General features: G+C 57.0%; 1 protein-coding gene across 1 annotated transcript; it reads right to left on the reverse strand.

The window, feature by feature from the left end:
• Positions 1 to 21756, reverse strand: ARL8A (ARF like GTPase 8A). The gene is made up of 7 exons (XM_074925264.1): positions 21430 to 21756; positions 6952 to 7032; positions 6091 to 6164; positions 4237 to 4330; positions 2965 to 3032; positions 1956 to 2026; positions 1 to 1807 (listed from the first exon to the last, which is right to left on the reverse strand). The coding sequence occupies exons 1-7, from the start codon at positions 21550 to 21552 to the stop codon at positions 1758 to 1760; spliced, it is 561 nt and encodes a 186-aa protein (XP_074781365.1). The 5' UTR covers positions 21553 to 21756; the 3' UTR covers positions 1 to 1757.
• Positions 21757 to 26283: the final 4527 nt, after the last annotated feature.

A 26283-nucleotide genomic window follows, 5' to 3' on the forward strand; every position in this document is an offset into this window, starting at 1 on the left:
CAACGCAAAATTGTTAATTTATTATTATTAGGAGGCAAAAAAATTGTACAGTTACAAGAATCATTTCCGAACAGAGGTCGAATCTGAGCCAAAATATCTCTTAAAAAAAAAAAGGGGGGGTGGGGGGTGACAACACTTTACAATTCATTAAATTAAAAAAAAAAAAAAAAGGAAATATCTCTTTGTGCAATTCTGCAAAAACGAGAACAGAGCCGAGCCGAGCAGGGGAAGGGGCTGGGAGAGGGGCCCTGCAGGCCCCTGTCCCTGGGCCACCACCACCCTCTCCCCCCATCCTAAGCTGGGGACAGGCAGCTGCCTCCCTGCTGTGCCACTGACTTGACCCCACTACACACCCACCCTCCTGACGCCAGTGTGTCCCCCCTAGCTCAGCTAAGTGTCCCCCCCAGGACTGGCCCCAAACAACCTGGCCAGGCCCCCAGGTTATACCCACAGAGACCCAGCAACTCATCACACGGCACAGACAGCACAACCTTCCTGACCACCCCCACCCCAAATTTCCTTTCCCCCTTTCCCCACCTGCAGACAAGGACCCAACCATGCCCCACACTCAGCCCCCCTCTCCCCATGTCCCCCAGCCAGGGCAGCAGAGCTGGGGGCCGGTGTGGGGAGCAGGGCACGGGGACCACCCCCCAGCTCCAGCGGGCAGCGCTGTGGGCACACAGGGGCTCTCACAGCGCAGTGTGTGTCTCTGCATGTCTCCATGTACACCCCCCTCCCTGGTGTCCCCACCATGTCCTCGGCCGGGGCAGAGCCAGCAGCCCCCAGCCGGGTACAGGCAATGCCTGCTGGCACGTGGGGAGCAGCGCGGCCGCCCCGAGAGGCTACACAGGGCTGAGCCACCTCCAGGGGTGGCTGGGGCAGGGAGGAGGCAGGAGGGAGCCCCCGGCTCCCCGCAGGGACTGCTGAGCCCCCCCACCCAGCTCTGGTGCCGGCCCCCTTGGATGGCCGCCCCAGCACAGCAGAGCAGCAGGACTGGGCAACAGGGCAGGATCCAGCGCAGGCACAGGGGCCAGGGGGACATGGGGCAGGTGGACAAGTGACCAAGAGAAGGCAAGAGGGGCTGGGGCAGTGGCACAGCAGGTGGAGGCAATGGGGGGAGGCTGATCACAGCAGGTCGTGACTAATCCCTGTTCCCCCCACAGGGGCAAGGAGCATGGGGGGTGGCATCACCTCCACCCCAAACCCTGCCCATGGGGCTGAAGCCCAAGGAAGAGGAAGGTGGGCATGCTCCTGACACCCCCAGGACGCTCTCTTCCCCAGGGGTACAGGCAGGACACCCGGGAAAGGGAGAACGGAGCCCCAAGGGACCTGCCCGCAGCCTGACACAGCCCCATCCCCAAGGGGCTGCCTTCTGCCACCACCCTCATCTTCCTCCCAGCGCTGACCCTCGACCAGCCTTGTGGAGCCCACAGCCTTCCTACTGCTCACAGGGCCCAGTTTAGTAACAGCGTTATCGCTTAAATTAAAAAATTAAAATATATATACATATATATATACTGTATACACAGACAACAACAGAACAGTGCCAAAATGGGAAGAAGAGACAGAGAGGAGAGGAGGGCAGTCGGACATCTTCTTTACAATAAAAACAAGGGCTCCACCTCAATGCGAGAGGAGTCTGGGGTCCCCTAAAAATACCCATCTAGAGAGAGAGCTGGAGGGACAGAGCAGGAGAGAAAAGGGGCATGGGCTTGTACAATGGCATCTTCCCGATCCGAGCTGCAGTCTGTGGGATCTCAGCTTCTCCTAGACTTTGAGTGCTGGATAAGCCACTGTAGGGTGATGTCTGTGAAGGCAAGGGGACACTTAGAGGTTCTCCCTCAGGCTGTCACCCACTCCTGCACTGGGCAAACAGCATGGGCACACTGCTCCGGGAGACACGGGCTGCTCCCACCACGGCACCCGAGCACCGCACCAGAGCCACTGGTACTCACCGATGTTGTCCTTTTCTTTGCAGGAGATGGAGTAGCAACAAATCTCTCGGTCCTGGATGGCAGAGAGGTTCCTGCAGGAGAGGAGCAAGCTCTGGCTACAGATGCCAGGGGCTGCACGGTGGCACCAATGGGAGACACCTCCGGGCAGCCTTTTGAAGGTCCCTTTGGACCTCAGCTCTGAGTTGGAGGACACTTTACAAGGGCAACGTCTCTCCAGCCTCCCAGGGACCTGCATGTGGGTCAGGCAAGGACACCGGCACACTGTGCCCATGACTACATGCCCCCATGGAGAGCCTGGCCACAAAATCCCACAGCTCCCCTCCCTGAACCTTGGTCATACAGCCCTGTGGGGAGATGAGGCAGGAGATGAGGCAGGGGGTGGTTGGAGCAGCACAGGGCTGGCAGCACAGGAGCTGCGTTGGTGCCCACGGGACAGGGGAGATCTCCAGGGGGTGACTGGGGGGGAGCAGAGACGCTGGGAGTCAGCGAGTCCCCCGGCTCAGGGGAGGGGATTGCCGCCACCAGCGAGGAGGTGGGCAGGAGGCAGCATCGGCTGCAAGGAGGCCACACACCAGCACGGCAAAGGGTGGCAAAATATGGAGAGGTACGTGAATGGTGTCACACGCTGGAGCAGGACCCGACTTCCAAGCAGGAGGGGCTGCCTGCTGCTGGGGGGCATGGGGCCTGCACCAGGGAGTGGAGCAGAGCTGTGGCAGGGTGCCAGGAGCAGCACCCAGCCGGGAGCCCAGCGCCGGGCCCCAACGCCACCGTGTGGCACGTGGGACCTGGTGGGACCTGGCCTCGGCACTGCGGCCGCAGCTCCCAGCTCCAGACACCACCTGCCCGCCGCCACCTTGGGACACTCCCTGTCACCCAGCGCACCCCAGGCACCACCGGGGCACCCCGGTAGGGCAAGGAGCACCGGCAGGGCGACAGCACGGCAGGAACCAGCGTGGGTCACACTGTGTCACAGCCCCGCCGTGGCCACCCAGGCCACCAGCACACTTACATTTTCTCAATGAGCTCCTTCTCATCCAAGGCACCAGGCAGGTCTCGCTTGTTCCCCAGGACTAGGACCTGCAGGGCAGGAAAGGGGACACCTGAAGCTCCCTGCCACCAGACCAGGCAGGAACCTGCTTCTGCCACCCAGAAGCAGACACTGCTTGAGATGCAAGACAGCCCTGGCCACTTCACCAGGGTGTGCCGGGACAGAGAAAAAACCCCTTCAGCAGTCAACCAGAAGGCAGAGCATTTCAATTAACAGCCTTAATTAGGACATACACAGCATCTCCTGTGTACTCTCTAGTCTCAATAAGAACCTGGCCCCACAGCACATACTCCCTGAAGGGCACCAGCATCTGTCATGCCATCTAGGATGTTCTCCCAGGAGCCTCTTGCTGTCTTTGAGCAAAAAGTCAAGTGAAATGGCTAAACCCGATGTCATCAGGCAGGAGAGAGCTGCAGACACTGTGAAGAACCTGCTCTCCGCAGGCAGCCAACCCAAAAAAGCATTGGCTGTTTGCACCATCCACTGATCTCTCCTCACTTCAAGGCTTTTCACATCCACAAAGGCATTCTCAGACTATGCAGGGAAAATAATCACCTGGCAGGACTCGTTCACCCCCCCCAGAGCATGCCACACAACTGTCACCTGACCAGGACAGCCCGGAGGCTGCAGCCGCCTTCCCGGGGTGAGTCGGGGCCTCTGCAGCAGCGTGGTAACGCAGCATCCCCCAATTTAAATTTAGAGACTTGTTCCCAAAAAAGAACACTCAGAAGGGCTGCAAATGCAGCACGTTATGTCGGGAGCTTCACTTAGTTGGCAGCGAACGTTTGGGATATGTGGCAAGATCCTCAAATTAGCTCCTTGCAGAGGATGCCGATTCTGGATGCTCTGTAAGCATCGGCACGCGCCGCCACCAGAGCCCACCTCCTCCAAATGTCACAGCCCAGCAGCTGCTCTCCTAGGAGACAGGACCTTAACAGCCCACCATAAATAAGGTGTAAATTGATGCGCAAAGACAGATCTCACACATCGGGGTGGGGGTGGGTTCTGGTCTCTTCTAAAGCTCTCTTCCCTGTTGGGTGGCCCAGCCCTGGGCTAGAAAGCATCACTGCCCCAGCTCCCTCAGGAATGCAGCAGGGAAGGGGAACCCCCGAGGAAGGGTATCCCCTCCTTGAATCAGCTCTGCAAGATGCAAACCTCTCACCACAAACTCTGGCAGCCACCAGTTTGGGAGCTGCGAGTGGCTGGGGGGTACCTATCCAGGCAACAGCTCACCGGGATGCCCTGGAGCTGCGGCTTGTCGAGCAGATTGTGCAGTTCGTTCTTGGAGGCCTCTATCTTCTCCTGGTCAGCAGCATCCACCATGTACCTGCAAGGGAATGGGCACCCCTGAGTGCGGGCATCGAGGTCCCCACAGCCCGGTGCTGTGCTGAGGTCTGTACCAACACCAAACCTTGCTCACATGGCACCTGCACCACCCCCACTGGCTCCTGGGCCAGTGCGTGGAGGAGATGGATAAGGGGATCCTTCCCCCAGGACCCCTCTTCCCAAGGAATGATGTGTGGCTGAGAGCACCTCGTGTCTCCCAGGGAAGGGGTGGACCTCCCTGTCCTCATCCCCGCAGCAGACCACCCTGCTGACAGCAGGGACATGGTGACGAGGGAAGCCCAGGCATTGCCCGGGCAGAAGAAGATGCAAGACACACGTTGTTCCCAAGCGCCCAAGTAAGGTTCATCGGCGTGTGGCAACTCCTGTGGAGACATCCAGAACAGAGGACAAGTGGAGAAGACAAGGGGAGCTGATGATAGACAAGAAGAGGTGTCATCCTGAGAGGGGGAAAGACCTGCTCATCTCTCAGTGGGAGCGATCCTGGGCACGGGACACAAAGCAAAGGGCCAGCAGTCAGCAATGCCTGCTCTGAGCAGATGGGGGAGGTTTAGGGAAGGATTTAGCTCTTAAAGGAAGATACCCATCCTGCAAAAGACACAAGTTAAGCCAAAACTGGGGAGAGGAACTAACCAAAGCAGGCTTTATTTTCAAGACTGAGAAGCTGGGAGAGAAGTGAGAAACACCAGCAAGTTTCAGGCCTTGTGAGGTTTATTATAAATAGGAAAAGAGCCTTTAGCTACTGAAGTGCTGAACACAGGAAAATGTGTATGACAGGGAGAAGGAAAAACTATCACAAGCCTTTAGCACGCTGGATGGAGCAGGAGGGCTGAAGGCAAGAGAAAAAGGATGTGACGCAGCTCAAGGCGAGGAAGGCAGACTGCAGCGTGACCTGGGTGGCCACAGGTCCTTTCGTTTCCTCTCAACCAGATGAGCCACTTTTGAAAAATTACGAAAATATGGAAGGAGGCAGTAAAAGGAGTGGGAAAAAAAAGGGATTTTGTCATTTCCAGCAAAGCTTGCTGTAATAAAAAGTGTCAAGGACATGTCCTGACATGGTGACAATCACCAAGGGCAGGGCCAGACACTGCTGTCCCAAGAAGCAGGACAAGTGGCCCTCACTCCTCCTCACCTGCCAGACCTACTGTTGGGAAGGGCAGTACGGAAACCCAGTCCTCAGGTTTAAGTAACCCCACTGTGGTCTCCCAGGATATTTGTCCTTAGGAGCAGGCAGCCCGCTTCCCAGGAGCATCTTGCCAGGTCATCCCCAGCCTGGGCTCCCTGGGACTGTGCTTACTGCAACGTTTGCAAGCAGGGGACATGTGGGGACACTCAGAGACTTGCTGACAGTCAGCAGCGGGCATTGTACGGAGACTCCTTCTCTCAGCACAAGATTCATCCAGCAGCACATAAACCCCACAACCTGGAAACAGGCTGCTGGCAGCTGCCCTGAAAACCCGCCTCTTGGAAAGGGCTGAGCCACACTGGTGGCCTTTGCTCAGCCCCTGTGATGAACGGAAAGCACAGGGGAAGCTGGGGGGCCAGGAAGGGCAAGACCCAAGGAACAGAGCTGGGCCAACTGATGCTGACAGGGACCTGGCTGCCCTGTGCTCAAATCCTGTGGGGGCACCAGTTCCAGCATCTCAACTCCTGACACAGGTGTCTGGCTCTGGCAGAGAAGACACCATGGCTCTGCCAGCTCCGGTTTGGGTGGGGGGTGACAGGGCTCTCAGGGATACTCACACGATGGCACTCACTCCACGGCAGTACCGCTCCCACATGCTGCGAAACCGTGGCTGGCCACCGATGTCCCAGAGCTGTGACAAAGAAAAGGCAGCGTTACCCCACCATCCTGCCCATAACCCTTCCCCACGCAGCCAGCCAGCCAGAGCACCGGGCACGCAGCAAACCCACCTCCATCCCCTCCTCTTTGGCTCAAACCTAGTGAGGAGGCTCCTGACTCAAGAAAGGAGACACCTCAGGAATGGCAGCTGGAGGGTGTTGAACACCTCCCGCGATGTGCCTCTGCTGGCACAGAGGGACCCCCTGGCCCAAGCTGGGGTGCTCCTCTCCATGCCCACCGCACCTCCTGGCCTTTCACTGATGCATTTGCCATTTAAAACACTCAGGACACTCTTGGAAATGTTTCTGCAGCAGACAGAGATCCCCAATCAGATTTTCAAGCCTGTCCCATCATTACCTCCCAGTCCAACCCTGGGCCCTTGAAAGATCCAGAAGGGGTAGAAACCTCCCCTCCCTTGGCGCTCGAGTCAGAGACCACCACTGCAAGCCATGACCTGTTTTTCCCAGTGCTCCCACCCTCAGCAAGGTGACCACATCCCTGAGTCCCCACCAGCAAGACAGAAGCGTAAGAAAACCTTCAGCTTTGCAGCCTGTACTGGCTCTTACTGCAAAGGTCTGGATCTTCCATATCTTCCCACTATCTCCTCTGGTGGGTACCTGCAAGAGCCTAACAGGGCAGATCTTCCCAAGTGCAGCTGGGCATGCTGGCATCCTTCAACTTCCAGCAGAAGACCCATCAATCTCCCCTCGTTCCATCTTTCATCCCAAGATCCCCCACTGGCAATAACATCTGCCCCTTACCTTTATGGTAACGTTCCCCTTGGTGATCTTCCTCATGTTGAAGCCCACTGTTGGGATCATGTCTTCATTGAACTGTCCTGACTGCAAGGAACAAGGCAGGAGTCAAGGAACAGTGTCAGGAGGCATGGAAACCCCACCAGCCTGCTCCAAGCAGGGCAGCTCAGCTGACAGCCTGCCCAGAAACAACCCCAAACACTGCCAGCCCTGCAGCAGGCACAGCATGACCCTCCTCCAGGTCCACACCTGGAGCAAAGTTAGAAGCAAGGAGACAAAATGCCTGCAGGATGGAAATGCTGCTGCATGGAGTAAAGGTGCCCCGGGTGCCCCGGTGAAGTCCCTGGCTGCTCAGCAAGCTGCTGTCTCGGGGTGGCAGAGGCTCACCCAACCCAGCCCTTTCCAGACAGGACTCCCAAGCCCTTTGCAGGAGGAGACTGAGACCATCACCCGCTGAAGTGACCTCAGGTCAGCTGTCCAGGCCCAAACTGCTCCTGCAAAACCCACTGGCAGCCCCACAAGGACCCCATGGGGTGCAGGCAGCCAGCCAGTCTTCCCACCCAGGGGCACCACCTCCTGCATTGGCTCCTTTTCAGTTCCAGGGGCTCCAGCATGTTTCCTGCTTCGGATCATTTTACAGCCCAGCCGAAACCAGAATGACTTGTGCTTTCCTGCAGCCTGCCTGCAGCCTGCCCGCATGAGTCCTTCAGCCCCTGCACCCTGCCCATGCATGAGGGCCAGGTGCTCATGCTGGATGTTTTAGGGGGAGCAATGGGTCCCCTCTGCCCCTCCCCAAGAGCTGCCAACATGTTTTCTCCAGCAGCACAGCCCCAAGACACGTCAGGCAGAAGCAGCATGAAATTGCTGTGGATTTGTACCATACAAGCACCGCTGCAAAACTAGGTTAGTCTTGTCAGAGTGGTGAGCAGGAATGTCCCTCTGCCACTGCCGCAAGATGCCGGCTTGCCAGCCTGTGTGCCGAGCACTGTACTGGAGGGTCAGGATGGTGCTGGTCTGTTAAAGCCCACCCCACCAGTTTACTGCCCAAATCCCAACGCTGCAAGATATTCTGGGCATCCCCGGGGCAGGAGGCCAGAGCTGCCACAGCCCTTCACCCTCTGCCTCTAGCAGCCTCCCTCCTGGCAGGCAGCCCCATTGGGACTCAAAACATGTTTATCCTCTTTGCTTTTGAAATGCATCCTTGTGGAAGGCCCTGCTGCAGGACGCTGGGGAAGCTGATGGGGAAGAGGGTTTGATAACCAGGATAACATGGCACCAGGGCTTTTAGCCATCAGTGCCAGGAACCTGCGGGAACCAACAACCACAGCTGAACTAATCCCCGTAGCTCTTTACCAGCTTAAAGTCGTGGTTTCTCTAGAACTTTTCTGGGTTTTATTTCAGTTAACACAGACCTCAAAAAGGGAAGGCAATTTATGCCATTTTCTGACAAGCAGAATTTTGTGCCTGGTTGAGCCAACAGCTCCTCCAGACCCACCACGTCAGCGAGTCCCCAGGGTTTTCCTGACCTCTTCCAACAGTTCTGCAATACACACTGCTTCCCTTTTTCATTTCCCTTTTGCGTTCATCAGCAAAGGCTGGCAGCCAAGGGGTCTCCAAGCCACAGTGCACCCAGAAACCACACTGGGGACTGGAGGGAGGGCACAGGGGGAAAGAAGGAGAAGCAGGCAGGAATCCCTCTACCACTGGCTGCCATGGGGGATGTCTCTTGCGGACTGAGGTTCAACACACGACTTGACTTTATGGACCAGGTTTTAAGGAATTATCAGGCTTTGTTTGGAAGATGTGGACAGCAATTGCTGAAGAGCTCTTGGAAGCTGCAGGTACCTCCACTGGGGAATCCTAGACCACATCAATGGAACTGCTGGCTGTGTGAAAGCCATCTGTGACATGGTTCATGTGTGATGGGAGCTCTTCTTCCAGGAAGAGCTGGGCTGCAGGAGCCAGGAGTCACCTCTGCTTTCCCCTGCGAGATGGGAGCAAAACACAGCATTGCTCCCTGCCCCAAATCCTTCCCCTACCGTGGCTTCAGGCTGCCCACAGCCAAGGGCTCAACACAAAACCACTCAAGCTGCACAAAAAGGCCAGGCTGGGAACATGACACGTTGTGGTCCAGGATGTCTTGCACGTGGTCCCTGCTGTCCTGGCACCCACAGAAGCGCCTTCAACATGCTGCAACTTGCTCAGCTCCTCCTACATCAGCTGCTCTCTGGAAAGAACTTTGAATGGTGGAAACATGATGTCTCCTCTTTCCTCTCCAGCTATCCTAGATCCCAACACCTCTGGCACACCTTCAACTGCCTGCAGGGTTCAGCCATCCGCAGCTCCACTGCCCAGGGAGAGCAGAGACCAGACCAGCTGCAGAAGCTTTACTGGACACATCTTTCCCCCAAATTCTGGTTATGCAATGGAGATCATGCCCAGCCACACCAACTGCTTGGGAATGGGATTCCTCTGGAAGGCACAAAAATCCTTGCAGGCAAGGTAGATTTTGTGGCTACAACAGGTTGATCAGGTCTTTGCAGGCTCCAGTTCATTGCTGGTTTTGCCAGGGTCCCCTCAGCACTCTGGCCAAACCACCCTTCCTGGGTGTCCTGGCTGGAAGACAAATGACCTCGGGTAGCCAGGATCCAGCTTTTGTGGGGCTGAGCAGCGCCCCCAGCTCACTCTGAGCCCCATCCTCTGACACATGCATGTGGACACCAGGTCACCTGCCACTTCAGCCATCATGCCCTGCTCAGCCAGCACCCAGGACCTCGGCTCACTGGCACACACATAGAAACAATCTCAGCCCTCACACTGCACCCACCAGCACTGGCAAGCAGCATACAGAGCCAAGGCGGCCAGGCCCTGCTCCTCGCTGCGACCAGACAGCTGTTACCCTGTCCCAGCACAGGATGACACCACTTTCAAGTGACCTGCTCTCAATACATCGCTGCTGGCTGTTCTGCAGCCCCACATTCCCAGGGGCTCACAAACAAGCCATTTGCCAGGGACTGGAAATGGTAGCGCCGAAAGCCCAGCCCCTGGTCATCTAAAGTTGTATCTCCACCAGAACACGGTCCCCCATGGGGCAGGCAGATGCCCAACACACCCAGGGCTGGGTGGCTTGCACCTGGGCCTGGACCATCCCCAAACCCACCAGCCTCTCGCTCCTGTAGGCGTCTCCTGCTGCATGGCACAGCCGAGTCCCTGCTGAACCTCATCCAAGCGCCAACCCGGACGGGAATGCAGAGGGTTTGATTTCTCACCTGTAACCTCCCCGTCCAGCCTCCCCAACCAGCTTTGTGCACAGCGCAGGGTGGGAGCGCCTGGCAGCTAGGAGTTTCACTTGTAAAGCCACTGCTCTTCCAGCAGCTCTTCTCAGAAACAGTTAAAAAAGACCAGCCGTTCCAGCCCCTCAGCACATCTCACGTCACCCAGCCAAGCCATGACAGGACCCCAGTACTCAGCCTGACTCCAAGTACCCCATTTGGATGGAAGAAGCCAAATTCAAGCCAAGCCTTTACATTTCCTTCTGACAGTGGGTCTTACAGCTCTCTGGGGCTCTGAGCATCACAGGGCACCTACTGCAGGGAATCCCATGTTCCCCTGTAGAAAGTACCAGAGGGGACGGGGCTGTCCCTGAGCACAGCACAATTCCTCCCAGGGAACCCAGAGACCTGAGAAAGGAGGCTGCTACCTGGAGCTGGGCAGGATGCAGCTACCCCAGGGCTGACAGCAAGCAGGAAGTGCCACATGGGTCTGAGAAGGAAAAAGAAGAAAATCTTTTGCCCCAGATCCTCAGCATGCTTTGGTTTCAACACCTCCATGCAGAGGAATCGTGCTGAAGGGACCTGTGTCAGATCCCACAGCTGCAGGCAGGCCAGCAGCCCAAGCCGGGCAAGCACGGTGCTGCAGGATAGGGATGGGCACCCCAGTCCCCTTCCACCCTAAAGCAGATGGTTTCACCATCCACACTTGCAATTAACATACAGGGTCTGGCTCTGCAGCACCCCTCGGCTTGGAAATTCAACATCCCAGGATTTCAGCACCATGGAAAAGCCACGGGCCCCTCGTGGCCATGCTCCTGGTGATGCTACTGCAGCGGAACCAGGCTGTGCTGCCCTCCCTGACCTCACAGGCCCTATCTGCAGGGCACTCTGTATCTCAAGAGTAAAAATGGGATCCAGGGACAAGCCGGCGCATGGCAGCCAGGCCATATACCAGGTGACCCGGGAGCAGAGGTGATGATGCTGCCTATAAGCCCAGAGGTCCCAGGCAGCACGATGCTCTCCAGGACAGATTCATCCCACTACCTGCAGTGCAGCTAACAGCTTTTAGGCTTGTTTAGACAATGGTATCACTGAAGATCAGTTTCTTTGATAAAAACAAGGCTTCTCAGATGCAAGGGAAAATCCTTGGGCTGCTTTTGTTTCTCCAGCACCGCATCACAGCCCATAACACCCTGGATGGTGGCACTGAGGCTGCGCTGACCCAACACCCTGTTTGAGGCAAAGACACAGAGACACGTATGAGATGCTCCCAGCAGCTCCCAGGGATGCGCAGCACTGCTCTCCACTCCGAAGTGGAGAAGGCATCTCTATACAAGAGCTGCTGCAACGTCTGCTCCCACCTCTGTACAGACAGACCCCGCAACTGCCTACAAATCTATTAATGGATGCTCTCATTCAGGACGTGTCTGTAACGAGGCAGTACCTGGGCAGAGGAACAGAGGTGGTGGCCACGTGAAGCAATGGTGGCTCTAGTGACTGCTTGCTGCTGGCCCAGGCTTAGGGGCACTGCACGTGTGCAGTCCCCACCAGCATCAGCACTACTTGATGGCAGCACAATCTGTTATAGAAACTCTGGAGAAAAGCAGAACCCTCTGGACTCAAGCAAGGCAGAGAAGGTCCCCTCATGTGAGAACAATGTGGGACAGGATCGGAGCAGAGCCACTCTGCACTGTACACCCAAGCCAATCCTGCAACGCGGGGGCAGCAGGCAACGCCTTTGGAGGACTCCAGATCCTCTGGGACAAGGCAAAGGTTGCAGCTTAGCAGTTCTGCCCTTAGCATCACCCCCCTGAAGGAAACAGAAGTGGCCTCTCTGCTATTCAGTGCACATCTCCACACACAAAGGACCCACGTGAGCTGGCTACATGGTACCTGCACCCTTGGTTCTGGCTACCCAGCCCAACAGATGGCCCCAGCAACGGAACCTTGAAGACGTGGTGTTTAATGCATCCCCGACCCATCAGTGCCCCTGCTCTGTCATTGCCAGCATCCATCTGCCTCCTCCCCAGTCCAACCCAGCTCATGCAAATTCAGCACTGAAGGAGGAGCTCGGCTGAACTCTTCTATCTGAGGTTGCTCGCTTTCCCTTGGTCTTCTGCTGAATTACAACGCTCAGGTTGTCCTCTCTTCAATCATTGCTCTGGCTTCTCAGAGACCTCCAGCCATTGCCTTGCTCTCAGCTCTCCCTCCCACCCATTCCTCCCCCAAGCACAGTGTCCCAAGCCAGCCATGATGCCCCAGCCAAGGCAGGAGCAGCCAGCAGCAGGGCTGCAGGTGCTCGCACCTTGAAGGACACTTGTGGTCCATGAGGGCAGAGCACTATTGGCAGTGGTGCCACAGGTCCACAGCCCAGCCAGGACATGGGTGGCACCTCGGGAAAACAAAGCCTTGTGCCCTTCTTCCTGAGCTGGGTTTAATCAAGGGGAAACTGCAGGGACTCTCCTAGATGAGCCTGGCAGAGGTGATTGTTAAGTTCTATGATAACAAACTCATGTGTACACACATGAAGGAGCACAAAAAGGCAAGAACAGGAGGATGAACCCAAAAATAACCCTGGTGCAGGTACTCCCAGGGCAGGAGAACCAGAGCAGGTTCCTCTACCCACAGACACAACAGCAGGTGGGGAACCCAAAGTACAGCAGGGGAGAAGCACCATGGCGTTACACAACACTTCTTCTGGGACATCTGTGGGAACATGAGAAAACAGAGGGATAAGGGGATAAAAAGGGTCAGCAGGTTGCTGGTCAGTATGTTCATCTGGTCATGCCCTGTGCTCAGCCAGTGCAGTCTGTCCTGCCTTCTTACCAAACTGCATTACTAACTCTTTCCTTGGGTAATGGCCTCTATCTTCTGTGTGCGTGTGCATGTTTGTGGGTCTGAGCACCAGGAACTGGTCTCCAAACCAGGGGTCAGAGGCCCCTTGTCCCTGGTGCAGCAACTGCAGCAAGTGTGGGTGAGTGGGCAAACACCACCGAGCAGGTGGAGTGGCCACGGACCCAGAAGGTGGGTGTCCCCAGGAGTGAGACCACGGGTGAAGGTGGCTGCTGGAGGGTCCAGGAGGTCCAGGACAACTGTCAGAGCAACTGTGGGGTCTGAGGGACAACTGAGAGGTGTGTGGTGGAATGTGGGGTGGTGTTAGGGCTGAGGAACATCATGGCTGTGGCAGGCAGAGCTGGAAGCCATCAGTAAAAGTGAATGTAAGTGAAAACCTTACTTTCTCCAAGGCTGTAAGGATGGCACCAAAGTAAATATTTAAGCAGTGCCCATAGAAACTAACTCTTCCACCTGCTGAAGCTGCTGCTCCCGAGAAGTAGAGTTAGATAGGAGAAAAAAAATCTGCATAATGGCAGTAATTAAAAAGCAAAAGTAGCAAAGCCTGGAGCTAGACCAATGTTGACACATTTTCCACTTTTAGAGCAAATGAGGACTGAGTTTGTTTTTTCCATTAAAAAAAACCCAAAACAAACCAGAACAAGAAAAATGAAGAACCAAACAGCGGGTGCAGGCTGTGGAAACAGAAGAGAAAGCTGGGGACCAGGACAAACCTCTCATGAGGCTGTAGCTGGTGGACTTTTGCTACCAGTCCAGAGAAAATACAGGAGGTTGCTCCTTGGCAATCATCCAACAGCTCTGTGCCCGCACAGCCACTGGCTTCCAACACAGGTGTTGCTCATCCTACTAAGGCAGCCAGCGCCCGCCCCCAGATCCATCAGGCACAGGCACCACGTTTTGGTCACACCTGGCCTGACTCTGCCCATTCCCACCAGGCCCTCGGGCACTGGCCCCCACCTCAGACCTCTGCAAAGTGCACAAGGACACGGAGTCCCACCACATCTTCTCAAGCAGCACCAGGCTCAGCTGCAGGGGTAAAGGCTGATCGCTGAAGAGTTAAAGAAGCGGCAGCACATCCATATGGTACCTCTCAGGTGAGGGGCATCAGAGATCAGCAGAGCAATAAAGCCCCTGCTGAGCTCGCCATAGCCTAGTAGTCCTTGGCTCTTCAAAGCTGGATCTACTCCAAGCCTGACCAACTTTGAAATACCAGAGATCTCCAAGCCAGGCTGCTCAAGGCTCATGCTACTCTAACTTCCCAATCTTACTGCTGTTTACATTCTTCTGGGGCTGCCTTTTAACCTTGCACTCTCTAATTAAAAAAAAAAAATAAATTACAACACTCCTTAATTAGCAGGTCTTTGCTATGTCCGGACTTCAGGCTATGCTGAGGGGGATTCACTTGGGTTTTTCAGGATGTGCCAATGCTCTCACCCAGTGGATGGCACCCACGCCATGGGACATACGTGGCCAGGCAGACGCTTCCACGCCCAACTCAACCCCGGCACCTCCACAGGCCTGCGCCCAGGAAAGCCCAGCAAGGGGCACGGCAGTCCCCAAACCCATCACCTGGGTGCAGCGAGATGCCAGCGCGCATCAGCCCTGGGATGGGACAGTTGCTCTTCTCAGCTGTGTCAGCAACAGCCCTGGCAAGGACACTGCAGTGAGCCAGACAGCATGGGTGTCCCTTGCACCAGGGACAAGTGACCCCTGCCTGGTTTGGAGACCAGTTCCTGGTGCTCAGGCCCCCAAACGCACACACACACACAGAAGTGTCTCCCCTTATCCAGAGAAATAGCTAGAAATGCAGTTTGGTAAGACAGGACAGACTGACCAGCACTTGCTGACACACAACAGACCCTTTCTATTCCCTTATCCCTCTATTTCCCCATGTTTGTTCCCAGAAACATCCCAGAAGTCTTGTGCTTCTCCCCTGCTGTACTTCTGGTTCCCCACCATGCCTCTGAGGCGGAGCAGAGCTCACAGCCACAATGGTGGGGTTCTTTTTCAAGGCAGCCTGAGCACAGCACACAGTATCCCACCAGGCTCGGTCCCTCTCCTGGCAGTCCCAGAGTCCACAGCAGGTCCTGCAAACCCTCATCCCAAGCTGGGCAGCAATGCTCTTCTGGCAAAACCCACAGTGCAGGCAAGACCACACTGCCCCCAGTACCCAGGGACGATGCTCAGAGCAAACCAAGTGACTTTACCCCTGTGGGCTGCGTGGAGCACTGGCTGGGGGCTGGCACGGAGGACGCCAGGCTGGGTACATCCCCCCCTGGGCTGCACCCTGGAGTGCCCGAGGGAGCCAGCTCGTGGCTCCACAACACGCTGCTTTTCAGGGCAAGCACAGGGGCTTGTTCAGGGTTTCTTGCCAAGCACAAGGGAGATGGTGACACCACTCACTTGGACGACCCTGGTCAAGCCCTTCAGACCTGCTTGTGTTTCTGTTCTCGACAATGCAACTCACAGTCAGGCATCACTTGTGCGTATTGGGACCAGTGTCTGTACTGGGACTGGTACCATTTAGTATCTTCATTAGTGGGACATAAACAGTGGGATTGAGTGCACCCTCAGCAAGTCTGGAGACGACACCAAGCTGAGTGGTGCAGTTGACACACCTGAGGGACAGGATGCCATTCAGAAGGTCCCAGACAAGCTCAAGAAGTGGGTCTATATCACAGAATTGTCTCAGTTGGAAAAGACCTTGAAGATCATCCAGTCCAACCATTAACCCAACATTGACAGTTCCAAACTCCACCAGATATATCGACCCTACTCAAACACCTCCAGGGATGGGGACTCCCCCCCTGCCCTGGGCAGCCCATTCCAACGCCCAACAGCCCCTTCTGCACAGAAATCCTTCCTCAGAGCCAGCCTGACCCTGCCCTGGGCAGCTTGAGGCCATTCCCTCGGGGCCTGGCGCTGGCTCCTTGGCTCCAGAGACTCATCCCCCCTCTCTGCCCCCTCCTGGCAGGGAGTTGCAGAGGGCCAGGAGGTCTCCCCTCAGCCTCCTCTTCTCCAGACTGAACCCCCCCAGTTCCCCCAGCCGCTCCCCAGCAGACCTGTGCTCCAGACCCTGCCCCAGCTCCGTTGCCCTTCTCTGGACACGCTCGAGTCATTCAATGGCCTTTTTGGGGTGAGGGGCCCAAAACTGAACGCACCCATCGAGGGGCGGCCTCCCCAGTGCCCAGCACAGGGCTCAGATCCCTTCCCTGTCCCTGCTGGCCACGCCAGTGCTGACACAAGCCAGGATGCCATTGGCCTTCTTGGTCCCCTGGGCACACTGCTGGCTCATTATCAATCCCCCCCAGGTCCCTCTCTGACTGGCAGCTCTCCAGCCACTCCTCCCCAAGCCTGTAGCCCTGCTGGGGGTTGTTGTGGCCCAAGGGCAGCCCCCGGCATTTGACCTTAGTGAAACTCCCCCAGTTGGGCTCAGCCCATGGCTCCAGCCTGTCCAGGTCTCTCTGCAGAGCCTCCCTACCCTCGAGCAGATCAACACTCCCACCCAACTGGGTGTCATCTGCAAACTGACTGAGGGTGCACTCGATCCCCTCGTCTAGATCATCAATAAAGATGTTAAACAGGAGTGGCCCCAAAACCCAGCCCTGGGGGACACCACTCGTGACCGGCCGCCAGCTGGATTTAACTCCGTTCACCACAACTCTTTGGGCCCGGCCATCCAGCCAGATTTTTACCTCATGAAGTTCAACAAGGCCCAGTGCAAAGTCCTGCACCTGTGTCAGGGCAACCTCCAATATCAATACAGGCTGGGGAATAAAGGAATTGAGAGCAGCCCTGTGGAGAACTTGGGGGTACTGGTAGACAAAAAGCTGGACATAAGCCAACCATGTGTGCTCACAGCCCAGAAAGTCAACCATATCCAGCGCTGCGTCAAGCGAAGCATGGCCAGCAGGTTGAGGGAGGGGATTCTCCTCCTCTGCTCCACTCTCATGAGACCCCCCCCCTGCGGTGCTGGGTCCAGCTCTGGAGTCCTCAGCACAGGAATGACATGGACCTGCTGGAGCAGGTCCAGGGGAGGGCACAAAAATGATCAGAGGGCTGGAACACCTCTGTTATTGAGGAAAGGCTGAGAGACTTGGGGTTGTTCAGCCTGGAGAAGAGAAGGCTCTGGGGAGACCTTACTGCGGCCTTTTAATATTTAAAAGGGGTTTATAAGAAAGATGGGGACAGACTTTTTGGCAGGGCCTGCAGCAATAGGACAAGGTGTAACTGTTTTAAACTAAGAGGGTAGATTCAGACTAAGCACAAGGAAGAAATTTTTTATGATGAGGGTGGTGAAACACCAGAACAGGTTGCCCAGAGAGGTGGTGAATGCCCCATCCCTGGAAACATTCAAGATCACATTGGACAGGGCTCTTAGCAACCTCATCTAGCTGAACGTGTCCCTGCGCATTGTGGGGTGGAGGGGGGAAACTAGATGAACTTTAGAGGTCACTTCCAACCCAAACCCAAAACTCTATGATTCCATGATCCTGGAAAAAAAAACCCTCTGTCCATTTTTTCTTGGCTTAAGCCAAGAAAGACAGAGCTTACAGCAGCAAGGCAAGACCATGCCCCAGCCAGCTCCTTCTCTTCCAGAAACATGGAGAAACCCCCACCAAAACCTACCACCTTCTGCATTATGAAGCTCAGGTGCAACAGAAGCAGCTGTCGAGGGCCCAGACTCTGCATCTGGAGGCAGAACAACCACCCAGCACAAGGACCCACATCCACCTCCTACCCCACCGTGGCCCTGCCAGACCCCATACAAGGGGGGCACGTCCAGAGTTACTGGGAGAGGCAGGTGCCACACGGACCGGTGCCAGATACAAAAATCTATCAGAAAAAGATCTCCTTGCTTCTCCCTCAGCATCTCCACCAGCGTCTCCCTTCTCCACCTCCCCAGCAATCCTTGGAGACCTTGTGTGACCTGCAGACGCTGCCTCCCCTCCCAGGCTCAGGCACCCAAGCGCATCCTGCTGAGACAGGTCACTGCCAGCGGAGGGGGACGGAGGGGGACGGTGGCTCGCCAGGGCGCTGAGCTCCGCTGTCCCCAGCCACTGTCAGGATGTGCCTCCGCCAGCAGCGCCATCAGAGAGCTGGCCAGCTGCCACAGCATCCATCATCCTACCTGATGCCACGTATGAGGCTGACGAGGTTTCCTCTTGCAGCATGGATTCAAATCACTTTCTGAGCACGGCTCAAGCGCGAGATGCTGCCCCAAGCTCCCCCAGCACCCAGTCTCTGCGGCTCCACTCCCTTGGAAGGTTCTCTAGCACAGTTGGAAGATGCAAAAAAAGCGACAAAACACTCTCCTCTTCTAAACACGTCCTGCACTGACAGGTTTTGAGCCCCAGCACCCACTGAGGGGCTCTTGACATGCTCAAGTCTCACTCTCGTCACACCCAGACTGGGGAAAAGGCAGCTAAAACCTCAATGATTTCAAGTTAAAAACAAGACCAGATGTATTTTACAGCCTTTCACCCCTCTCTGCACACAGGACTTCTAGCTTCAGCTCCTGACAGCCAGGGAAAGAAAAAACGAGCCCTGAAAAATAAAAACCCCAGCCAGGTTACCCAGGAGGAGTCCGTCCGTCCGTGTCGTCCCGTCCCCCCCCCCCGGCCCTGATCATGGCTGCCTTCAGCAAACCCTTCACCTGGCATGGCCACAGCTCTGGGCTGCTATAGGAAGTCACCCAATCCTCCAAGCAACCAGATTCTAATTTTCAACCAGTGCAGCTAAAAATCCTGGAAGACAAGGATGGCACCAAGCCCCCCAGAGAAGCTCTAGCCCCAGCGTCTGCATCACTCTGCGGGCTAGGTAGCATCACCTGCACCCACAGAGATTCCTTGGGAGATCTCTCCAACACCACTAAAATCCAGTACTTTTTAGTTCAGGTTTTATCCCTCCCCGAAGCCCAGATCACAACTATTTCCCCTTCTAACACTCCCATTACATCACCATAAAGCCAGATGGCTCAAACACTTCTCAGGCAGTTCCTGTTGAGTTGGGATGTTCTGTATGTCACGTTATTTAGTTGTCTCTGACAAGTCCTTAATTTACAGGACATTTTCTCAAAGGTCAGTGCCTCTTTTTTGTGTGCACCTGCCACAAAATTTGAACTTTCCAAGTAACTTCAGACAGGGGCAAAACCGCAGCAGAGACTGAGCTCCTTGCTCAGCACCCCAAGCCTGACTGCCCTGCAAGGGTGTTAAACATCCACCACAGACCTCCTCATGAGCCAGGAGACCACGAAGCCAGCTTCGGCCCATGCGCAGAGAGTTTCCCTCAAAAGCTGCTGCAGTTCCTGGGTGTCACTTTTCCCTACACCAGCAATACTGGCCAAGCAGAAAGAGTCTTGGTGCATGGGTCTTGCAGGTGGGGTCTTTCACGCAGCAAAACTGCCAGGTATGAACTGTCGATTTGCAGAAACAGGAACGCCACCGAAGCCCACGCTGAGCCCCATCTGCTGCAGGCATGGCTGGGAGAGGAGGAAGCACGTGGGGAAAGATGAGCTGGGCTGGCAAAAGAGCCATTTCAAGAGGATAAGGGCCATCCTGTGATTTCCAGCCCTGTGCAGGCAAAACAGACCAGCAGGTTTGGGATAAAGCTCCATCACCCTTTAAAACTTACCCAGTTACTTAAAAAGGCACTGAATTACTTTTTAATTTTTAATGCAGCCTATGTTGCTATTAACAGGCTAGCAGCATATTGTGGGTCCAGAGCAGGCCTAGCCCACATGTGGCACCACCGTGTTCCACCCTGACATGGGACTGCAAAAAGGACCATAAAAAATGCAAATGACAGGGAGAAAGTCACCCCAAAAAAGGACAGGTGCTCATGGTCACTGTCCCAGAGCCACAAAACTCCCCATCCCCCAAGGCTGGCATCGGTCTGCTGGGAGAACCAGCACAAGACCTGAGTAGTGACTGTCAGCAAAACAGCTCAAGAGCAGGAGTGCCATCTTCTCCGGGGTGAAAAGCATTTTAGGGTGTCCTCCCTTCACCCTCAGGCTCTTCAGGAAGGACATATTTGTCCCTGAAGCACCCGGCACGAAGAGAAAACCTCCTGGGGGGCACAGCTGCAGTGCAATGAAGCCTCCAAATTAGCTGCAAAATCACCTTTGACAGCCCAGCAGCTTCCAGAGCCCCGAGCAAAAAGACGTAACTCGCTTTGCTTTGGAGCTGAGGCCCTGAGCAAAGCAACACGGACGAGGGGTGACAGCCAGAGGATCCGTATCCACCTCCCTCCACAAAAGCCCTAGGAGCAACAGTCCAAACTTGCCCCTTCAGCATCCACCTGCCAGTGGGTCCCACCTCTCAGCATCCTGCCTGGAGAGGGCAAGAACAACCCGAAAGTAAGAGGGGAGACTCCACCGAGCACCCTCACGGGTGAAACCGCACCCTGGGCTTCGGGATCCAGGGTCCCAGCTCCTGCTCCGCCGCCGGAACCCTGTGGGTGAGGCGGCACGGCCAGGGAGAGGCTGGGACCGAGGGGTCCCCGGAGCGGGGGGTGTCATTGCCCCACTCGGTGCAGACCTCGAGCTGCTGCGGCAGCACCCCGGCACCCATAAAACGCTGCTGCTCGTGGGTGCTGGCCGAGGAAGGGACGAAGGCTGCAAGGCAAATAACTTCGTACACTGGCCACCAAGCAAAACACCCTCACGGCACCGAGACCGGCGGGGTCCTCACGAGGCCCCACCTGCGTGTCCCCCAGCGGCGCAGGGCCCGGCCATGACAAAGCGCCTGCTCCGGGCAGACGAGGGCGGGAGCTTCCCCCAGCTCCCGGGGCCGGGACACCCGCAATCCCGGGCATAGCAGCAGCCACCCGGGGGGCCGCCCGCTGCCCCGAAACCGGCGGCTCCCCAGCGGCCGAGCCCCGGTCGGGAAGGGCCGGCGGGTGCTGGATCCCGCCCGGGGCCTGCTCCGGCTGCGGCCCCCGAGCCGCCGCACTCGGCACCGGGGATGCGGGGAGCAGACCCCGGCGTTTGCCCGGGCCCTCGCGGTGCTGCCGGGCCTGCACGCTGCCCGCCCCAGCCTGCCCCCCCCCCCGGCTGCCCCCCCTCCCCACGGGCATTTCCGGGCTGGGGTACGGCAGGGCGGAGCAGCGCTGGGGAGCAACCGGGGATGGGCAGGACGGGGCGCGGCGGGGGGGGCAAGAGGGGGGCAACGCGGGGCGGGGGGGGGGCGGGCAAAGCTTGGGAGCAACGAGATGGGGTGCAGGACGGGTGCATCCCGGCGGGGTGGGGGGCACAGAGCCCCCCAGCAGCGGCACCGCCGGGCCCCGGGGCCGCGCTCGGGCCGTGCCGGGGCGCTGCCCGGAGGGGGGGAGAGGGAGGGGGGCGTCAGGCAGCGCTCACCGCGATCACGTTGACGAAGGTGGTCTTGCCCGAGTACTGCAGCCCCACCAGGGTCAGCTCCATCTCCTCCTTCCAGAACAGCGCCCGGAACCAGTCCAGCAGCTTGTTGAAGAGCGCCAGCATGGTGCCGGGCCGAGCGGGGCCGAGCCGAGCGGGGCCGAGCCGGGGCGGGGCCGAGCCGAGCCGGGCCGGGGCGGGGCCGAGCCGAGCCGAAGCGGAGCCAGCCGGGGCGGGACCGGGCCGAGCCGCGGGGTCCGGGCCGAGCCGATGGGGCCGAGCCGCCGCCCCGGTATTGTCCGCGCGCCGCGCACCCTCCTGCCGCACCGCCGCGCGCCGCCCCGCGCGCGCCGGGTGGGGCCTGCGCGCCGCCCGCCGGCGCTGCCGCCCCCTGCCGGACGGGAGGACCCAGCGCACCAGGCACCGCCCGGCCCCAGCACCCTGCACCCCCAACACCCCGCACCCCCGCCATCCCAGCAGCCCCTGAACCCCGCCCTGCTTCCCTGCGCCCCCAGCACCCCCACAGCCTGCACCCTCAGCCCTTCGGCACCCCGGCACCCCTGCATCCAGCAGTCTCCACGCCCTGCACCCCTACGTCCTGCACCCCGCACACCCCGCACCCCCAGCGCCCTCCGCACCCCGGCGTACATGCATGCTGCGCCCCCCGCACCCACTGCACCCAGCACCCCTGCTCCCCCTCACCTGCCATGCTGACACCCAGCACCCCCAGCACCCCCTGCACCTTGCACCCCCAGTTCCCTGCACTGACCACCCCCAGCATGCTGCACCCTCAAAATCTGCAACCCCAGACCACTGTGCCCTGCAACCCCAGTACCCCTGCAGCCTGCACCCACAATTCCCCTGCTCCCGGCACCCCTTGCACCTTCCTGAGCCCTGCACCCTCTGCACTCAGCACCCCCACACCCCCAGCACCCCCTGTGCCCTTTCGCACTCGCTGACCCCTGCACCCGGCAGCCTGCGCCGGGCAGCACGTGGCTGGCACCCAGCGCTGCCTGGCACCTATCCTGCACCCCGGGACCGAGGAGCCGGCACCCGCCCCCTCCAACCATGCCAGCTGGGCAGACCCCTGATCCTGCACCCTTACGTGTCTCCTCCCCTGGACCCCAGCTCTCCCCTGCACCCGGGGGTCCCACGGGGCTCCCTGGCACCCACAGGAGGGCTGGGCCAGCCTGTGGGGCTGCTCCCCCGCCCCCCCAGCCCTGCTGCAGCCCCGCCACGCTCCCCCTGTTACCACCTGCCTGAGATACAGCCACAGCGGGGAAAAAAGTGCCTGGCCAGGGGCCAAGGCAGCTTGGGGGCACAGCAGGAGCCACCTCCCTGCCACAGGTGCCCCTTCCTCTGGGCTTGTGGCCATGTAGAAGCACTGGATGCTCCCGAAGGAGAGTGTGATGGTGTGGCACCAGTGGTGGCGAGGGTGAGGTCCCAGCAGGGATAGCAGCTCCTGGACTCAGTGGACACTAATGGGTGAGATGAGGGTGACCTGGGGGTCCAGCCCCCGTGGGACATGCACCGTGGCGTGAGGGGACCTCATGGGCACGAAGGGGAACTCGTCCACCCACTGGTTTGTTTTCAGCTGGTTTTGCGGATTTGTGTGCTGGGCTTTGACCTGGCACTTTGCCCTTGGGCCTCAGTCTCCCCAGGTAATGGGCTGCATCTGCTTTTGTATTTTTACCCTTTGATTTCTCAAAGCAAAACCTCAGCAGAGCCAGGAGCCCGGACCAATGTGACAAGAGCTGATGAGCAATTTTCCACATGCAGAATGAGACACAACTCCAAGGCATGACTTTCTCAAGGGATGTTTCTATAAGATGTTTATACAGCTTTACACACTGCAACACCAGCCTTTAGAGACCAGGTTAGGCCCTGCATCCTCAAACCCCCCTCATTTTCACCCAGCTAAGCTTTGCTGAGTTGCAAGGGAATGCTAAGCTGCTCCTGCACTCCAGGTAGTTGTGCTGGCTGTGCTTTCACACTGCTTTGCTCTTCCACATAGGTGCTGAGCACTCAGGGCAGTGTGCTGCCGGCCACCCTGCCTGGCTGTGCGCTGCCAACAAGGCTCAGTTACATCTAGGCTAGATTTGAGCCAGTCCTAAGGTGAGGGCTGGCACACCTGGGCATTTGCAATTCCCTTACACCGGGGTGAAGAGGCAGGACCTTTATTCCAGCAGTTGCCCACGTGCCTCTCGAGAAGATTGCTCACACTCCCATGAGAGACAAAGACGCTGAATTCACTGCTGGGGCTGCTCAACTGCCTGAGACAAATGTGTACACAGAGAAAATAGAGAAACTGAGTTGTGGTTGGATCTGCCTCACAGTGGGTATCTCAGAGCCCATGACAGTTAGTGTAGGTTTTCAGAGACAGAAACAGTTTTGCTTTCAGAGATGCTGCAGCCTGCTGATGGTCCCCATGCTCTCAAAGGGAGGCCTAAGGAAGCAGGAATATTGTTCTTTTTTGTAATTACTCCATTGTTGCTCCTCCTCATAGCAGTGAAGAATTCATCATCCCTCAAATCTTTGTGTGATTTCTGCCTGAAGATGTGTGGTTTTTTAACAGATTCCAGCCTGGGGAATGTCCTTATACCAGTTTGTGGCTTCCCACCCAAAACGCCTGTGGCACTTGAGCTGTCAGCAGAGATTGCCTCCTGATAGCAGCCCCTGCCAGAGAAACTGTCCAGCCAGTGCTCAAACAAAACACACCCCTCACAGCAGAGATGGGAGCTGGGCGAGTCCATCCCCATGCTGGGAAAGACATGAGCAAATGAGCAAAAAAGACCCTTTTCATGTACTGGCTCTTCTCCACCCATCCTCATTTCCCTTATCCCCAGCAAGAGAAGGGTCTCACACCAGCCCTGGCAGGTTTTGGAGACATCTGGCTGTTTCCAGCTGGTGTGAACCAGGGGGTCCCAAGCTCTGCTCCCTGCAGAGGAACTGTGGTGGCACACGTGGGGATACACAAGCTGGGTCCAGTCCCCATGGCTGCACCTCTGCAGTGCTGTCCCCCACTGTGTCACGCTGTGGTCCCTACGCCAGGAGCATGGGACAGGGCAGAGTGTCTTGTGCAAGAACCAGCACCACTCCATGACCTCTCCAGACAAGAGCATATTTGAAATTCCCAGAAGGTTTTGGTGTGGTTGCTCAGCCAAGCTCCTTAAAGAAACTGAATTGTCAGGGCTGTGCCTGTGTTGATGTGGGTAACGGTGGCTTATTCTCTGTTGCCTTGTCTCATGGTTTAACCACTGCATTACCAAAGACCAGCAGGAACAGATGTCACTCCTGTGCCCCACAGTGTCCCTGCTGCTCCCAGCCACCAGGCCAACCCGTCCCTCTGATGCCGGGTGGACCTCATCCTCTGTGGGGTCCCACCTGCTGCCGGTGCTCTCACAGGGTCTCTGTGAGCTTCTGGGACCCCAAGCTGCTCTTGAAATGTCAAAGCATGCCTTGAAATTTCTCCTTTCTGGGTGATGGCTTTGTCATTGATTACTTGGAGCCCATGAGGATGCTGTTGGAGAATCATCTGTAGTTACATCGCTTGTCTGAGTGGAAAGCTTTGAGATATTGAATATCCAGAACGCTGGATTTTGGCACATCCTACCCCAATGCTCTGCTCTTCCAAGAAACTGTCCCAATCAGTGCCCTGCTGCAGCCTGCCGTGGTGTGCTGTGTTCTGTGGGGACACCATACAGTGCACTGGTGCTCTCCATCAGCTGCATTGAATCTGGAGGACCTTAGATCTCCTTGCCACCAGCAGTGCCTGCATGTGGCACTACGGTGATGTGTGCACCATGTTGTTTTTCTCTCACCCTATGCAACCTCCAGTGTGAGTTGTCATAAGGGTAGGAAATGGATTATCAGCCTGAGAAACCCCAGACCAGAATTACAGTCATGTGCAGAAAGGACTTTTCCTGAACTCTGCGCAGGACCTGGCCTCCTGGGGACGCGGTTCACAGGAGTTTGCAGCCCAGGACCCCCAGTACCAGAGCTCCCTACTTGGTTGTCTGGGATGAACTGCCAGCAAAGCACAGAAATGCCGTGAGAAGGAAAAAGACAGCTGGGTCCATACCAGGGTTTTAAGGGAATGAGGAACAGGAGCAATCTTGGCCCTGCTGAAACCCCTGGCCAAGCTCAGGGGTTTAATCTCAGCCCAGGACATGGACAGACATGAAATTTTGGACTGATTCTTTTCTTTTGCCTGCTGGGCACCCCATGATCTTTATGGATGGGGTGAAGCAGTTTCCCAGGACATACCTGACACAGCCAGATCAGATCAAACACCTGCTTCACCCCTGACATTGGGGGAGCCCCACGATGGGGTTTTGCAATAACACAGGCAATGGCCCAGTATAGCCCTGAGGAGTGCTTGGGAAATAAATACAGAGAGGCTGGAGAGATACTCAGATAGTGCCTGATAAGTGTCCTGAACAGATAAAGCTGGTAGAAACTGAGACTGATAGACAGGAGAACTGCTTAAATGATCATAATCTGCATCAGACAGCGGAACTGTCAAAACTCCAAGCACCCCGTGATTGGAGAGGGGTGGGGGGGGGTGACAACCTCAGAGGGGGTGACAGCACCCCCTGCCCAGCCACCGGTCCCAGTGATGCTCCTGCATGCCTTGGGAGACCCTCAGCGCAGCTCTTGCTCCAAGCCTGCCCTAACAACTCTTCTCTTGATAATAAACCAAAATAATGAGAAAAACTGTGCATATCCTGCTGTCCAGGGAGTGCAGGAAAAGACTGTGTCTTAGTGCAGTTTTCAGGATCTTCAAGTTCCCCTGGCTGATGGCAGTGTGGAGAGGAAAGACTTGGGGAGGAGGATGCTGTGTGCCAGCTGTGTGCC

Source organism: Athene noctua, chromosome 23, assembly GCF_965140245.1.
Source record: "Athene noctua chromosome 23, bAthNoc1.hap1.1, whole genome shotgun sequence".
Taxonomy (NCBI): Eukaryota; Metazoa; Chordata; class Aves; order Strigiformes; family Strigidae; genus Athene; species Athene noctua.